Consider the following 17,882-nt stretch of genomic DNA (forward strand, 5'->3'; position numbering starts at 1 on the left):
TGCCTCACAGCACTTGGGAGCCGGGTTCGATTCCGGCCTTGGGTCACTGTCTGTGTGGAGTTTGCACATTCTCCCTGTGTCCGCTTGGGTTTCCTCCGGATGATCCGGTTTCCTCCCACGCACCAAAGTTGTGCAGTTTAGGTGGAATGGCCGTGCTAAATTGATCCTCAGTGTCCAAAGATGTGTAAGTTTGGGGAATTAACCATGGTAAATGTGCAGGATTACGAGGATTGGGCAGGTGGGGGGGGGGTCTGGGTAGGATGCTGAATCGGTGCAGACTCGGTGGCCCCCTTCTGCATCGTAGATATTCTATAATCTTTCATTTTTTAACTTTAGAACCCAAGCATTGTTAAATATGTGTAAAAATGACAAACATATCATCCCAACACAGCAGCAACAAGGTATAGGAATTCTTGCTAGGACTCATTGGACAGTCGCCAGCCTCTGCATTTGCTAAGTGGCCCCTAGGGCAACGGTGCTCAAGTAATTTTCGTATTTCTCCCGCACGGTGGCGCTGTGGTTAGCACTGCTGCTTTACAGCACCAGGGATCCAGGTTCGATTCCCTGCTGGGGTCACTGTCTGTGCAGAGTCTGCACATTCTCCCCGTGTCTGTGGGTTTCCTCTAAGTGCTCTGGTTTCTTCCCACAGCCCGAAAGATGTGCAGGTTAGGTGGATTGGCCATGCTAAATTCTCCCTCAGTGTACCCGAACAGGTGCCGGAGTGTGGCGACTGGGGGATTTTCACAGTGACTTCATTGCAGTGTTAATGTAAGCCTACTTGTAACACTAATAAATAAACTTTGAAACCAATTGTACTTGCTGTCATAGTTTCCTACCAACAAGTCGAGACCCAAGATTTTCATTACTAAAAGTGAAGACATCTGTCTCTGTGCTTTTATTCCCAATGACTAGAAACAGAGGGTTTTTGTGATTAAAAATAAACAAGGCATTAATATTTAACACTGTAGCTGATGGCAAAAGTATGGATTTTTAATCTGCTAAAATATAACAGGCATATTATTAAAATGACATCAAATTTATTCAACATTGGTGCTGTTTGCAAGTGTTGTCCAGTTTCCGTTCAGTGGTTTGGTGGTCACTGATTCTATCCAGGTTGGATTTATTTGTCTCCTGCACAATTACTTTCAGTTGTATCCGTCTCCTGCTCAATTAATTTGAGTTCCACTTCAATGGGATAATGGTCACTCACGTCCAAAGCCTGCAAAGGAAAGCTTTTTTTCATTATTAGGGTACTTCATGGATTATTGTTTTAAAATAAAAATATCAGAATGTGGGTTACTGTCTGACCTACCTGCTCCTCAGTCAGCCCCAGTGCTTCCTGGAAGTTGAAGGGCTTTGCGGAATTTGGAACAATCCCCTGATAAAACGTATCTCCATAAACAACAATCCTGTCAACAACAGCAGTAGTCATAAATCTGCCACAGCGCTAGCAACAGTGTAAACAGAGAAGTCACTGTAGACTTGCATGCATCAAGAGAATTATACTGCATTGTAACAAGACACTTCATACAGGGAAACAAAAAAAATAATGTGAATGGATGCAATCTTATCCAAGCCTGACACATTTAGAGCGAGAAGCAGTCATTTAGATTTAAAACTGACACTGTATCTCATCCTTCAAACCAAACACCACAACTTCTTTTAAATGGATTTGTGAGCCGTGTTATTCGTTGTCATCTCCTTTCTTACGTTTCGACAGTTTCAGGAATAAAATAGTTCATGTTAATATTTTGGAAGTAATGTTTTGAGTTTTTGGGATTGCAGTGTAGCCGAAGAATGTGGGATAAATGCAATTAAAGGAAGCTTGGAGTATGTTACGCTTAAAAGGTGGGGAACAAGTTGCCGTAAGAGGTTAACAGCTATAGAGGTAGAGCTATGAAACAGGAAGCGGGCTTAATTAGCTAAAGAACTGGATACGTAGGCTGCGATTCTGCCTCTGCATTGCACCCGGCGCAGATTGTGTTGGGACGGTGCAAGGTTGGAGATTTGCGGGCAAGGGGTCTAATGTGTATAACCCTGGCGCGAACCCCATTAAGAGTCTCCCAGCCACTGAGCCCTGATGTAATCTGGTTCCCACCCAGTGACAGCAGGGAACAGATTAGCATATTTAAATAGGCTGAGTCTGTTTGAGGCCGGATTCTCCCAGCTCCCAGGATTCTCCGACCCTCGGGCACAGCTGGAACCTGGCGGGAATCACTACCGAGCTCCACAAACTGAGACAAAGCGTGATAGCCATTGGGGGGGGGGGGCTCGAAGGCCATTGAAGCCCCCGGGGGCATGGCTCGGCAGTGCAACTGGCCAGGCGGCCAGGTTGGCAGTGTGAAGGGGATGAGGTCTGAGGGGGGGCATGAAGTGGGTATTGAAGGGGGTGAGGCGTGATGGGGATCATGAAAGGGGGCATGAAGGAGGATCCACTGAGAGGGCCCCAATGCCAGCAATCTATGTCGGGAGGGGAGGGGTGTGAGAAAAAGCCTTCAACGAGGGGGCAGGGTCTCGATGTATGTGGGTGAGGTGGGGGGAGGTAGGGGGCCTTCAATTTCATTTTAAGTTTGGGTTGCCCTTTAAAAACAGTGCCCGATCTCTGTGAGGCTGGTCTTGCCAGCGTGTTTAGGAGCCACCCTTTCAGGGGCGGTAAATGGCACAGTGGTTAGCACAGCTGCCTCACAGCGTCAGGGACCCGGGTTCGATTCCCGGCTTGGGTCACTGTCTGTGTGGAGTTTGCACATTCTCCCCATGTCTGCGTGGGTTCCCTCCGGGTGCTCCGGTTTCCTCCCACAGTCCACAGGTGTGTGAGTTTGGTGGATTGGCCATGCTAAATTGCCCTTTAGAGTCAGGGGGACTAGCCAGGGTAAATGTATGGGGATAGGGCCTGGGTGGGCCAGTGCAGACTTGATGTGGCCTCCTTCTGCACTGCAGAGATTCTGTGGCAGAACCAGTGCAAAACTCACCCTTCTCCCAAAAAATGACTAAGGGCAGGACTTTCTATGCCTTTTAGCTTTGACAAAGCTTTGTCTGGACTTGAAACGTCAGCTCTTTTCTCTCCTTACAGATGCTGCCCGACCTGCTGAGATTTTCCAGCATTTTTCTCTTTTGGTGGCAGAATTTTCTGGGTGTGTTCACCCCAAAACTGAAAAACGGATCTTTGCATGGTCCATGTCCCGCCCACTACGATTCCCGTGACAGGCAAGATGGGAAAATCCCCCCCCAAGTGTGGAAAAATTGTGATCTGATTCAAACTGGTTCATTTTATTGGAAAATTCTGCCCGTGATGTCTGCGATCCTTGCAGTAATGGCATTCCGGAGAGAGAGTTTTTTCCTCAGGCTTTTGAACTGACTGAGTTTATAAGCATTCAGAAAATGCTGAAAGGTTGTCAAACTTGTTTACTTCATCAGATCAAAGAAGGAATTGTATATGAGAGATAATTAATCTAAAGGTCGGTTTGCGAACATTCCAGAGCAAGCTCCATTGTTAAACAGATGGGTGGAGCTTCGCAAGATTCTCTGGTTCCAATTTACCTGAGTGCTTTGTGCTGAGGTTTTAGTTGCAGTTTGGACTTTGTGTGGTTTGCAGCTCACTAAGAGACAATAATCTAAGTCAATGATTGTGAAATAAATCTGCACTGTAAACAGAGTAAAAATTCTCATTCCTATATTTCCACAGTGTCATCTCTTGTGTCCTCTGTCATTCTCTTTCCTGTATTTCCTCTGTCAATCTCTTGTGTAGTAAGAAGTTTAACAACACCAGGTTAAAGCCCAACAGGTTTATTTGGTAGCAAAAGCCACACAAGCTTTCGGAGCTCCAAGCCCCACAATCTCTTGTGTCCCAGGGCAAATTCAAAGTTTTCCCACTTGAGGATGCCTTTGGAAATCTTTTCCCTCTGAGTGGATTGGTGACCAGCTCCTCTGGTTTGCACCCTCTCCCCTTGTATAATGGAGGCAGTCAGGACTTTTGTCATACCATTTGACTTAGGTGATATCTTGGTGCAAAGATCTTGGCAGGGTGAGCATTGCTGTCCGAGTGGAAGGAGGATTCACAGGAGCGAGAGAAATTTAGTGAGCTGCTCTTGCACATCTAGCAACTGGTTGAAGAATGGAAATGTCACATGTCTAGGGAAGGTGAATGGGGAGAGATGTCGACTGCATTGTACAATGTAAGCTTGCCTTCTCACCTTAGTGAGAAGATTGAAGCTTCAAGTCCATTTCGGGCATAAACACTAGGCTTTAAATGAAACTTCAGTGCGGTACTGAGAGAGTGTTGCACCATTGGAGATTCTGTCTTTTAGACAAGAAGGTTAAACTCTCTCCGGGTGGATGTAACAAGAAATCTCATGGCACAGTTCAGAGAACAGGGAGCCGTAGGTGACTGTGTGGCGTTTGCACATTCTCTCTATTCTACATGAGTTTCCTCCGGCTGCTCCGGTTTTCTCCTACAGTCCAAAGATGTGCGGGTTAGCTGGATTGACCATGCTAAATTGCTCCCGAGTGTCCAAAGATATGTATGTTAGGGGGGGATTAGTGGGGTAAATATGTGGCATGATGGGGATAGGGCCTGGGTGGGATGCTCTGTCGGAGAGTCAGTGCAGACTCGATGGGTCGAATAGCCTCCTTCTGCACTGTAGGGATTCTATGATTCTCCCAGTATCTCTTAGCAGAAACAGTAGTGGAAGAAAAATACACAGTAGCTCATAGCACAGAAGTGGAAGAACAGAAGGTGGAATCTGATTCTGCAACAGAAGTGGAATCTGAAAGACGAGAAATGTAATGGCTTTGGCTAAAAATGGGGAGACGGGACTAAGTAGAAAGCGCCTTCTGGTCCAAAGGGGTTACATGGTTTCCTGCTGTATGTACAAAATGTTATGATTCAGTGAGTTACTTTAATTAAGGATTAATATTGCATACAGCATAACAGATGGCCAGCAGTGAGTTAGGTAAAGAATATCGCATGCTGGCAGTAGGTTTTATTAAAGGTGCCTTTGGGAACGGGAGTCTGAATGAAGGTAATAATATTGCAGTGTTCTTGCCCTGGAATTCTTTTTTAAAACAATCCATGGAGAAAAGGTGGCATCAATAATTCATCAACTTGTTGCTGGCAGTAACCCTTCAATCATCTTTTAATCAGATGGTGATATTCAAGCATACAAAGCGACTGGGAAACAGGGTGAAGGAGTGACTGAAGGTGTGTCCATTCACTCCTGCTTCAGGCAGGTTCTCAGAAAGAGGTAGTGAATGAAATCCAGGCCATTTTGGGTGGGTCACTGGGATGTAGGTGGAGCACGAGTCACCCAGAGCCACTTTCGCACCTCTCGATGGGCAGCCCGAAATCCCACTTACCTTCTCTGCTGAAAAGGAATGTGTTGTGAAGGGGAGGAGTCCCTTTAAAGAAAGGGGGTTTGGGGGGGGGGGGGGGGGGTGCGAGCAAGTTGGCAGGGGAGAAAAGTATTATTAATGTCACAACTCGGCTTACATTAACACTGCAATGAAGTTACTGTGAAAATCCCTTAGTCGCCACACTCTGGCGCCAGTTTGGGTACACTAAGGGAGAATTTAGCCCCTAACCAGCACATCTTTCAGACTGTGGGAGGAAACCGGAGCACCCAGAGGAAACCCATGCTGACACGGGGAGTACGTGCAGATTCTGCACAGACAGGGATCGAAGCTGGGAATCGAACTTGGGTCCCTGGCATTGTGAGGCAGCAGTGCTAACCACCGTGCCACCATGCTGCCGTGGCATGGAAGGTTAGGGGTGAGAAGGGAACCAAGCAATTCAGCAAAGATTTTGAACTGACTCTATTCCGTTCCCAGGCTGGTGATGCCAGGCTTTACCTGTCATAGGCCTGGTCTGTCTTCATCCTTGCGGTAGTGTCCTCGTCATCCCCAATAAGCCAGTGGAATTTTTTATCCTTTCTGAGTTGGATCGTTTCCATCTTCTTCTTTGAGACGTACCTTCCATCTGCGTTAAAGTCCCCAAGTATCATGATGTTCTGTGGAAAGGGCAATCTGTCAGGCGAGGTGTGACATAATCAAGATAAACGCAAAATACTGCAGGTGCTGGAATCTGAAACAAAAACAGAAAATGCTGGAAAATCTCAGCAGGTCTAACGGCATCTGTGGAGACAGAATAGAGCCAATGTTTCAAGTCTGGATGACCCTTCATCAGAGCTCTGACGAAGGGTCATTTAGACTCAAAATGTTGGCTCTACTCTCTTTCCACAGATGCTTATCGCTTCTCGGCCTTTTGGCTAAGATCAAGTGTAGTACCTGTTCTTATCTACTCTTTTGTTCTATGCTGTCAGACCTACTGAGAATTTCCAGCACTTTTCTTTTTTGTGACCTGATTTAACCCACTCCTGTGTGGCATCTGATTGAATTAAGCCAGCTGAACCTCGAAATAACTTGCAGGTGATATTAACGGATGTGCCACCTATAACATACCTCTGTTCACTATTTAATATGATGTGGAGATACCGGCGTTGGACTGGGGTAAGCACAGTAAGACGTCTCACAACACCAGGTTAAAGTCCAACAGGTTTATTTGGTAGCACAAGCTTTCGGAGTGTCGCTCCTTCTTCAGGTGAGTAGGAGTTGTGTTCACAAATAAGGCATATATAGACACAAACTCAATTTACAAGATAATGGCTGGAATGCGAGTCTTTACAGGTAATCAAGCCTTAAAGGTACAGACAATGTGAGTAGAGAGAGGGTTAAGCACAGGTTAAAGAGGTGTGTATTGTCTCCAGCCAGGACAGTTAGTGAGATTTTGCAAGCCCAGGCAAGTCATGGGGGTTACAGATAGTGTGACATGAACCCAAGATCCCAGTTGAAGCCGTCCTCATGTGTGCGGAACTTGGCTATCAGTTTCTGCTCAGCGATTCTGCATTGTCGTGTGTCATGAAGAATCGCCAACAATGCCAACAGCACGGGTTCAATTCCCGTACCGGCTGAGGTTATTCATGAAGGCCCCGCCTTCTCAATCTTGCCCCTTGCCGGAGGTGTGGTGAGTGAGGTGGTTAAATCACCACCAGTCAGCCCTCCCCCTCAAAGGGCAGAGCACCCTATGGTCCTCTGGGACTATGGTGACTTTACCTTTATGTCCTGCCACCTTAAAAATCTATGCACATTCATTCCCAGGTCCGGCTGCCCCGTACACTCTTTAGAACCATTATGTTTATATTGTCTTTCCCTATCCTTTCTGCTGAAATGCATCATCTCACATCTCTCTGTGTTAGATTCCATCGGCCACCTGTCTGCCCGTTCAGCTAACCTCTCTATGTCCTGTTGCAAGCCATTGGTATCATCCTCCAAGTTTAGCATCATTGGCAAATTTTGACATTTTTCTCTGTACTCTGATATCCAAGAGATTTATTGATGTCAAAAAAGTGCATTGATCCTGGCACTGATCCTTGGGAACACTATTGCCTACTATCCTCCAGCCTGAAAAATATCATAGAATCCCTACAATGCAGAAGGAGACCATTCGGCCCATCGATCCAGCACTGACCACAATTCCACCCAGTCCCTATCCCCGTAGCCCCACATATTTACTCTGCTAATCCCCTGTTGCTAAGTGGCAATTTAGCATGGCCAATCAACCTAACCTGCACATCTTTGGACTGCAGGAGGAAACCCACGCTGACACGAGGAGAATGTGCAAACTCCACACAGTCAGTGACCCGAGGCCAGAATCGAACCCGGGTCCTGGCGAAATGAACAGCAGTGCTAACCACGTGCCACTCATGAGTTTGTCATTCTCAGCTTGAGGAAGTATTTGAGCTTCGCTGCCTCTGATTTCGGCAGGGGCTATTCAAGCCAGGGTTCGTTTCATCTGATCGTCAACCCATGATGTCTCTTGGGAAATGCACATTTATAGCTCTCATCACTGATGGCCCCTTCAAACCTTCGTGGAACCCTGTTGGCTTTTATTCCTTGCACTCATACGTGAAGACTAGTATTGGATGAGATCCTGGAAGGTATCCGTTGCAGGCATGACTCCATTTGGAAAAGAGTTGGAACATATGAATGGAGGTGGGATCATCTTTCGTGGTGACCCTTTAGGATATCAAGTGAATTACTCTTGAGATTCACTTAATTGGTTTACTAATTGTATGATTGCTCTAATTTTATTGCTAGCAGTGCCAATTCGGGGATTAAACGTATTCTATAGAATTTTCACCTGCCATTAATATAAGGTAGCCACCAGTTTTTACGTTTAAGCTTAAAGTTTATTTATTAGTGCCACAAGTAGGCTTACATTGACACTGCAATGAAGTTAATGTGAAAATCTCCTAATCGCCACATTCCGGTGCCTGTTCGGGTACACTGAGGGAGAATTTAGCATAGCCAATGCACCCTAACCAGCACGTCTTTCAAATTGTGGGAGGAAACCGGAGCACCCGGAGGAAACCCAGGCAGACACGAGGAGAACGTGCAGACTCCACACAGACAGTGACCCAAGCCGGGAATTGAACCTTGGTCCCTGTTGCTGTGAGGCAGCAGTGCTAACCACCATGCCACAATCAAATCGGGAATTCAGAAGAAACTTCTGAAAGAGTGGTGAGAATATGGAACTTGCTACTACAGAGTTGAAGCATTGTCACTGTTCCACAGTAGTTTGATTTGATTTGATTTATTATTGTCACATGTATTAGTATACAGTGAAAAGTATTGTTTCTTGCGTGCTACACAGACAAAACATACCGTTCATAGAGAAGGGAAGGAGAGGGTGCAGAATGTAGTGTTACAACCATAGCTAGGGTGCAGAGAAAGATCAACTTAATGCAAGGTAAGTCTATTCAAAGGTCTGACAGTAGTTGTAGCAAATATTATAGATGCATTGAAGGAGAAGTTAGAAAAGCCTATGACAGGGAAGGTAATAGAGGGGTATGTTGATACAGTTAGACGAGGAACAATGGAAGTACTCTTGAATGGACGGGCTCAGTGGAATGGCTGTTTCTGTGCTATATATTCCACACAATTTTATGTAAAAGGAGATGAGAGTAGATATAAGATTTTGGGTCCCTATTTTCAAATAAAACCACCTTCACTTGTGAATTCTCAATCAACAGCGATATCAGCGAGTGCTGCCTCAGGTGTAATTCTCACATTAGGAACAATTCTGATGGGTATAGAGAGATATGAGTGAAACACGGACAATTGGGACTAGCACAAGTTGGGCTGAAGGGACTCTTTCCATGCTGTAAACCTCTATGACCCTAGGACTCTACGTGAATTTCATCACCCACCTGACACCAAAACTTTTGGTTACCCCCTCCCATTCCCAGATTTCCATGCCAATCTGCAGTCTCCACCCTTCCTATCTTTCATATTCTCTTACTGATTTCCCTGATCTTAGCCTGCACCTTCTGCCACCATCCATCATTTCTACTCCAGTCTCATTTTCCCTTCCACTAACTTTCCCCTTGCCATTTTCCTCGTTCCACCTTCTCATTATTCCCAATCTGCCCCTGGCTGTGTCCACTCGTGCATTTTGTGTGATCGGATTGGTGAATCAACCCAAATTTTCTTCCACCTCCTGGGCCTGATTTATTTCTTTGACAGAACTGTTGATCAGTGAATGGGGGTCAGAAGAGAGCTGGGGCCCTTCACAACAATATCTGATGATCATCCGTAAGTACGTCTCTATCCTGTAGGTGCTTATTCTAAGTAGGATAGTCTGGGGATTGAAAGCCATGTTCTGATCAGCCCAGCCCTTGAGTATTGTGTCCACCGCTGAGGACCCAGGTGCTAATGGTTGAATGTGAGACGTACCAGGCCATGAGGTTGCTGATTGGGGTTGGATATAAGGGAAACACTCAAGCACTGAAGGCAGAGAACACCAAAGCTCTTTTCCCTAGTATCAAAGAGCTCAACTGTGAAGAAACACTTGAACGAGTTTTCAGCTCAGAAGGAAGGCATCCGAGAGGTTTATAGGATAGTTAATGATATGGAAAGGCTAAATCTGGAAATTAAACTAATAAAGGGTAACTTCCAGGCTAATCAGGAATGTTTTCTTGGCTCCAACAGGGAACAGTGGTAATGTGCTTTGGGATGCATGAACCAATAAAAGCTCACTGGGTTCCTGAATCATGTCTGCCTTGTGGTCTCCTAATTGGAACCAGATTTCACAACTTGCTAATTAACAGAGAGTTTGAAAAGAGACAACATTAACAAGACCGGGGCAAAGGAGCGAAAGCTCAGAGGAAGGCACTTCCATAAGGGGGAGTTATTGAGAGATTGGGAAAGTGAGTAGGATGTTTACACATCATATCTAAATGAAGAAAATGTGCAGATACTGGAATTTGAAACAAGAACAATTTTGGTAAGGTGTTTCTTTCTTAAATTTCTATGACCTGTACAAGGGATGATTGTAGTTTTTAGTCTATCATTAGATGGTATCCTAATTTTCTATCTTCATTCTAAGGACATTCTACTGTTACCATGTTATTGTCCTGAACTTCTCCACTTTACAGAGAGGTGACCTCCACCCTTCAGAGTGGGCTAGATTCAAACTCAGGATCTGAAAATCAAAAGACCATCTAGGTTCTGGTCCACTTTGCCAAATACTACACAGAAACGTGAACAGCAGGGGTGGCACAGTGGTTACTACTGCTGCTTCACAGCGCCAGGGACCCGGGTTCAATTCCGGGCTCGGGTCACTGTCTGTGGGGAGTTTGCACATTCTCTCTGTGTCGGCATGGGTTTCCTCCGGGTGCTCCAGTTTCCTCCCATAGTCCAAAGATGAGTGGGTTAGTTTGACTGGCCATGTTAAATTGACCCTAGTGTCAGGGGCATTAGTAGGGTAAATGTGTGGGGTTACGGGCAAAGGACCTGGATGGGATTGTGATCAGTACAGACTCCCTGGGCCAAATGGCCTCCGTCTGTACTGTACTTCTGTGATGATGATTTAGTTCCAGAGGCAAAATGTCATTCTGACATAGGGGCTAAATTGGACACTAGGTTAAATTGAGTTTATTTTTCAGAATACCTGTTAGTAAAATAAAGGTTAACATATTCACCATATTAAATAAAGTGAACATGTGACTACTGTGTAAGTGCTGCTGACTTTTGGAGTGGCTGTTTCTAGGTTTATAAGAACAGGGCAGGGTAAAGTTACAGATTTGTGGCAAGTGATTTCATGCAATCCCACAGCGCAGAAGGAGGCCATTTGGCCCATCGAGTCTGCACTGACCACAATCCCACCCAGGCCCTATCCCCATAACCTCATGCATTTCCCCTAGCTAGTCCCCCTGATACCTAAGGGGACAATTTAGCATGGCCAATCCACCTAACCTGCACATCTTTGGACTGTGGGAGGAAACCGGAGCACCCGGAGGAAACCCACGCAGACACGGGGAGAACGTGCAGACTACACACCCAAGCTGGGAATCGAACTCGGATTTGATCCTATGACCTACGCTGTAAAATGTGGCATCATCCTGCATAGTTTTGCTTTCACAAAATATCAATATGAATAAATGTAAAAACACACCTCAGTGTTCCAGTCCTTCTTGATTTTCAGGAAGACATCATAAAGTTCATCAATTTCCTTGACTGAATCCTCAGGGCATGTGTGCTGAGGGATGAGCACAAAGTCCTGTACAACTAGAGTATGCAAAAGCCCAAACTAAAGTCAGTCATGTAGCTGTTATCCAGTGCTTAATACAACTCTCAGCTTCAGCTGCAGATCCCATAGACCTTAAGATACAACTGCCCATTCCCTTTTCCATCACCCTTTCACCTGCTTTACACTATACCCAATATGCCCAGCACATTCTCTCAGACAATGGCACGCAAGCTGTTTAAATACGGGACGGAGGTGAGGAGACATTTCTTCACCCAAAGAGTGGTGAGCCTGTGGATTTCATCACCACAGGAGGTAGTTGATGCCAAAACGTTGAATGTATTCAAGAGGTGGCTGGATACAGCACTTGGGGCAAACGGGATCAAAGGTGATGGGGAGAAAGCAGGATTAGGCTATTGAGTTGGACGATCAGCCATGATCATGATGAATGGCGGAGCAGGCTCGAAGGGCCGAATGGCCTCCTCCTGCTCCTATCGTCTATGGCTCTTCTATCGTTTTATACTACACACAGCAATCCAGGGAAATGTGCTACTGAATTCCAATCTCCAGTGTGAAGAATAATCTAACTTTACAGCCATTGTTTATGTTTAGTTTTTCTGCTGAGTAGCAAACACAGAAACGTTTAATATGGAGACCCGATTGTCAAGCCTGCATAACTGGGCAGTAATGCTTTGGGCCTAGCTACAACACTGCCAATTTACTGCAAGTAGGGCCATTTTTATATGGATGTGTATATATAATCAATGGTGAGAAGGCTGCGAATTTGTTGTCAGCTGTACTCGTATAAAAATGCTTTGGCACCTGAAACACTGAATTTATAGTGTATAATTTGACACACAAATGACACCTCAGACGGTAATGATATAAATGTGAATTATACATTTTAAAGGTCTCACTGCACTGAGTCCATTGTTGGGCATAAGAACATAAATAGGAGCAGGAGTAAGCCATCTAGCCCCTCAAGCCTGCCCCACCATTCAATAAGATCATGGCTGATCTGATAGTGGTTTAGTTCCAATTACCCGCCCGCTCCCCATAACCCTTAATTCCCTTATTGATCAGAAATCTATCTACCTGCGACTTAAACATATTTAACGAGGTAGCCTCCACTGCTTCAATGGGCAGAGAATTCCAGAGATTCACTACCCTCTGAGAGAAGAAGTTCCTCCTCAACTCTGTCCTAAACTGACTCCCCCTTATTTTGAGGCTGTGTCCTCTAGTTCTTGTTTCCTTTCTAACGTACCAGAGAGTATTCCAGTGGCTGTCTCTCATAATAGGAAGGGCTCAGCGACAGGTGTGAGAGAGGAGGGGAGTGAGCAATTAGTGGTGGGGTCACCTGTGGTTGTCCCCCTCCAAAACAAGTATATTGTTTTGGATAGTGTGGAGGAGGATGACTCTCCAGGGGTAAGCCACAGTGACCAGTTCACTGGCACAGAGTCAGGCTCTGTGGCCCGGAAAGGAAAGAGAGGGGTTAGGAGAGCAATAGTGGTGGGGGTTGTGTCGGTTAGAGGCACAGATAGGCGATTCTGTGGGTGCGAACAGGACTCCAGGATGGTAGTCTGCCTACCTGGTGCTGGGGTACTGGATGTCTCCGAGCAGATAGGAGGCATGTTAAAAGGGGAGGATAAAGAAACGGATGTCATTGTACACATTGGTGCAAATGACGTACATAGGAAGAGCAGGGGGATCCTACGAGATAAATTCAGGGAGTTGGGAAATAGGCTAAAAAGTAGGGCCTCCAGGGTGGCAATCTCTGGGCTACTCCCAACGCGTAGGGCCAGTAAGGCTAGGAATAGGGAGATAGTACAATTGAACACTTGGCTAAAGGACTGGTCCAGGAGGGAGGGCTTCATATTCCTGGATCCTGGGAAGTTTTCAAGAGAGGAGGGCACCTGTACAAGAAGGACGGGTTACAACTAAATTGGAAGGGCACGAATATCCTGGCTGGGAGTTTTGCTAGTGCAGTTCGGGTGGGTTTGAACTAATATGGCAGGGGGGTGGGGATCAAAAAGTTATGTCTACAAGTGTAGAGGCTGGGGACGAGCTTGGGGCCAGGACAAGGCTAGCAAAGAAGAGCACTCTGGGGGAGGATGACCTCACTGGGCCTGGAGGTCTGGAGTCCATCTACTTCAATGCAAGGAGCGTAGTAGGTAAGACAGACGAACTTAGGGTCTTAATGCTTACGAGGAATTTGGATGTGGTTGCGGTGACAGAGACTTGGTTGAAAGAGGGACAGGACTGGCAGCTGAATATCCCGGGGTACAAGTGTTTTAGGCGAGACAGAGGAGGGGCCAAAAGAGGTGGGGGAGTAGCAGTATTAGTTAGAGAGCATATTACAGCCATGCAGAGGGAGGACAATTCAGAGGGGTCGTGTAACGAGTCACTGTGGGTGGAGAGGGATGTGTTGACTGGGAGTGTCTCGGAGGGGAGTGTTGACCCGTTAGAGAAAACCTCCATTACAAGGGAGGAAGTGTTAGGTTTTTTAGGGAATATAAAGACTGACAAATCCCCAGGACCTGATGGAATCTATCCAAGGCTGCTCAGGGAGACAAGAGATGAAATTGCTGGGCCTCTGACGCAAATCTTTGTCTCGTCACTGGACACAGGTGAGGTCATGATGTGGAGATGCTGGCATTGGACTGGGGTGAACACAGTAAGAGTTTTAACAACACCAGGTTAAAGTCCAACAGGTTTATTTGGTAGCAAATACCATTAGCTTTCGGAGCGCTGCTCCTTTGTCAGATGGAGTGGATATGTGCTCTCAAACAGGGCACAGAGACATAAAATCAAGTTACAGAATACTGATTAGAATGCGAATCCCTACAGCCAACCAGATCTTAAAGATACAGACAATGTGGGTGGAGGGAGCATTAAGCACAGGTTAAAGAGATGTGTATTGTCTCCAGACAGGATAGCCCGCAAGTCCAGGAGGCAAGCTGTGGGGGTTACTGATAGTGTGACATAAATCTAACATCCTGGTTTAGGTCGTCCTCATGTGTGCGGAACTTCGCTATCAGTTTCTGCTCAGCGACTCTGCACTGTCGTGTGTCATGAACCTACTCTTGCAACTCGGCCAACGTTGTCTACCTGATACGCTGCAGGAAAGGATGTCCCGAGGCATGGTACATTGGGGAAACCATGCAGACGCTACGACAACGGATGAATGAACACCGCTCGACAATCACCAGGCAAAACTGTTCTCTTCCTGTGGGGGAGCACTTCAGCAGTCACGGGCATTCAGCCTCTGATCTTCAGGTAAGCGTTCTCCGAGGCGGCCTTCACGACACATGACAGCGCAGAGTCGCTGAGCAGAAACTGATAGCCAAGTTCCGCACACATGAGGACGGCCTAAACCGAGATGTTGGATTTATGTCACATTATCAGTAACCCCCACAGCTTGCCTCCTGGACTTGCGGGCTATCCTGTCTGGAGACAATACACATCTCTTTAACCTGTGCTTAATGCTCCCTCCACCCACATTGTCTGTATCTTTAAGATCTGGTTGGCTGTAGGGATTCGCATTCTAATCAGTATTCTGTAACTTGATTTTGTGTCTCTGTGCCCTGTTTGAGAGCACATTTCCACTCCATCTGACGAAGGAGCAGCACTCCGAAAGCTAATGGTATTTGCTACCAAATAAACCTGTTGGACTTTAACCTGGTGTTGTTAAAACTCTTACAGGTGAGGTCCCAGAGGATTGGAGGATAGCTAATGTGGTCCCGTTATTTAAGAAGGGTAGGAAGGATAACCCAGGAAATTATAGGCCGGTGAGCTTGACATCCGTGGTAGGGAAGTTGTTGGAGAGGATTCTTAGAGATAGGATGTATGCGCATTTAGAAAGGAATAAACTCATTAACGATAGTCAGCATGGTTTTGTGAGAGGGAGGTCATGCCTTACTAACCTGGTGGAATTTTTTGAAGAAGTGACTAGAATGGTTGACGAAGGAAGGGCCGTGGATGTCGTCCATATGGACTTTAGTAAAGCATTTGACAAAGTCCCTCATGGTAGGTTGGTGCAAAAGGTTGGATCTCATGGGATAAAGGGGGATGTGGCTAGATGGGTGGAGAACTGGCTTGGTCACAGAAGATAGAGGGTGGTAGTGGAAGGGTCTTTTTCCGGCTGGATGCCTGTGACTAGTGGTGTTCCGCAGGGCTCTGTATTGGGACCTCTGCTGTTTGTGATTTATATAAACGATCTGGAAGAAGGTGTAACGGGTGATCAGCAAGTTTGCGGACGACACGAAAATGGCTGGACTTGCAGAGAGTGAGGAGCACTGTCAGAAGCTACAGAAGGATATAGATAGGTTGGAAATTTGGGCAAAGAAATGGCAGATGGAGTTCAATCCAGATAAATGCGAAGTGATGCATTTTGGTAGAACTAACGTAGGGGGGAGCTATACGATAAATGGCAGAATCATAAAGGGTGTAGATACGCAGAGGGGCCTGGGTGTGCAAGTCCACAGATCCTTGAAGGTGACGTCACAGGTGGAGAAGGTAGTGAAGAAGGCATATGGCATGCTTGCCTTTATAGGACAGGCATAGAGTATAAAAGTTGGGGTCTGATGTTGCAGTTGTATAGAACGTTGGTTCGGCCACATTTGGAATACTGCGCCCAGTTCTGGTCGCCACACTAACAGAAGGACGTGGAGGCTTTAGAGAGAGTGCAGAGGAGGTTTACCAGGATGTTGCCTGGTATGGAAGGGCTTAGTTATGAGGAGAGATTGGGTAAACTGGGGTTGATCTCACTGGAAAGACGGAGGATGAGGGGTGACCTAATAGAGGTGTATAAAATTATGAAAGGCATAGATAGGGTGAACGGTGGGAAGCTTTTTCCCAGGTCGGTGGTGATGTTCACGAGGGGTCATAGGTTCAAGGTGAGGTGGGGGGGGAGGTTTAACATGGATATCAGAAGTTCGTATTTTACACAGAGGGTGGTGGGGGCCTGGAATGTGCTGCCGGGCAAGGTGGTGGAGGCGGACACACTGGGAACGTTTAAGACTTATCTAGATAGCCACATGAACGGAGTGGGAATGGAGGGATACAAAAGAATGGTCTAGTTTGGACCAGGGAGCGGCGCGGGCTTGGAGGGCCGAAGGGCCTGTTCCTGTGCTGTATTCTTCGTTCTTGTTCTTGTTCTAAGTGGAAAGAATCTCTCTGCCTCTACCCTGTCGAGCCCCTTCATTATCTTATATGTCCCTGTAAGATCTCCCCTCAGCCTTCTAAACTCCAACGAGTACAGGCCCAATCTACTCAATCTCTCCTCATAAGCTAACCCCCTCATCTCCGGTATCAACCTGGTGAACTTTCTCTGCACTCCCTCCAAGGTCAATACATCCTTCCGCAAATAAGGGGACCAAAATTGCACACAGTACTCCAGTTGCGGCCTCACCAGTACCTTGTACAATTGCAGCAAGAGCTCCCTGCTTTTATACTCCATCCCCTTCGCGATGAAGGCCAAAATTCCATTTGCCTTCTTGATCACCTGCTGCATCTGAAAACTGAGTTTTTGCGATTCATGCACAAGGACCCCCAGGTCCCTCTGCACAGTAGCATGATGTAATTTTTCACCATTTAAATAATAGTCCATTTTACTATTATTCCTTCCAAAGTGGATAACCTCACACTTGTCAACGTTATACTCCATCTGCCAGATCCTCGCCCACTCACTTAGCCTATCCAAATCTCTCTGCAGACTTTCCGCATCCTCCACGCAATTCGCTTTCCCATTCATCTTTGTTTCATCCGCAAACTTTGTTACCCTACACTCGGTCCCCTCCTCCAGATCGTCTATGTATATGGTAAACAATTGAGGCCCCAACACCGATCCCTGCGGCACGCCACTAGTCACCAACTGCCAACCAGAAAAGCACCCATTTATTCCAACTCTCTGCTTCCTGTTAGATAACCAATCCTCAATCCACGCTAACACTTTACCCCCAACTCCGTGTACCCTAATCTTCTGCAGCAACCTTTTGTGAGGCACCTTATCGAACGCCTTCTGGAAATCCAAAAACACCACATCCACCGGTTCCCCTCTGTCAACCGCACTCGTTACATCTTCATAAAAATCCAGTAAATTCGTCAAAAACGACTTTCCCTTCATGAATCCATGCTGCGTCTGCTTGATCGAACCATTTTTTTCCAGGTGTCCTGCTATTTCTTCTTTAATGATGGATTCCAGCAATTTCCCAACTACAGAAGTTAAGCTAACCGGCCTGTAGTTACCCGCCTTTTGTCTACCTCCTTTTTTAAACAGTGGCGTCACATTAACTGTTTTCCAATC

General features: G+C 46.3%; 1 protein-coding gene and 1 pseudogene across 6 annotated transcripts in view; one reads left to right on the forward strand and one right to left on the reverse strand.

Moving 5' to 3' along the window:
* Window positions 1–867: 867 nt before the first annotated feature.
* The window catches only part of dnase1l4.1 (deoxyribonuclease 1 like 4, tandem duplicate 1), a 53,666-nt gene continuing 36,651 nt past the window's right edge, over window positions 868–17,882 (reverse strand). For 3 of the 6 annotated variants that reach the window (XM_078209866.1, XM_078209864.1, XM_078209865.1), the window contains 4 exons: window positions 11,507–11,619; window positions 5,845–6,002; window positions 1,313–1,409; window positions 959–1,219 (listed from right to left, as the gene is read on the reverse strand). In XM_078209866.1, the coding sequence (XP_078065992.1) occupies window positions 1,121–1,219; window positions 1,313–1,409; window positions 5,845–6,002; window positions 11,507–11,619 (467 nt within the window). In that variant the 3' untranslated portion in view covers window positions 959–1,120. Of the gene's footprint in view, window positions 1,233–1,312; window positions 1,410–5,844; window positions 6,003–11,506; window positions 11,620–17,882 lie in introns of all 6 variants that reach the window. The other 3 variants (XM_078209863.1, XM_078209867.1, XM_078209868.1) reach the window with 3 other exon arrangements.
* On the forward strand, window positions 6,241–6,415 carry LOC144491988 (U2 spliceosomal RNA; annotated as a pseudogene).

The sequence above is a fragment of the Mustelus asterias genome, chromosome 3, assembly GCF_964213995.1.
Source record: "Mustelus asterias chromosome 3, sMusAst1.hap1.1, whole genome shotgun sequence".
NCBI classification, from domain to species: domain Eukaryota; kingdom Metazoa; phylum Chordata; class Chondrichthyes; order Carcharhiniformes; family Triakidae; genus Mustelus; species Mustelus asterias.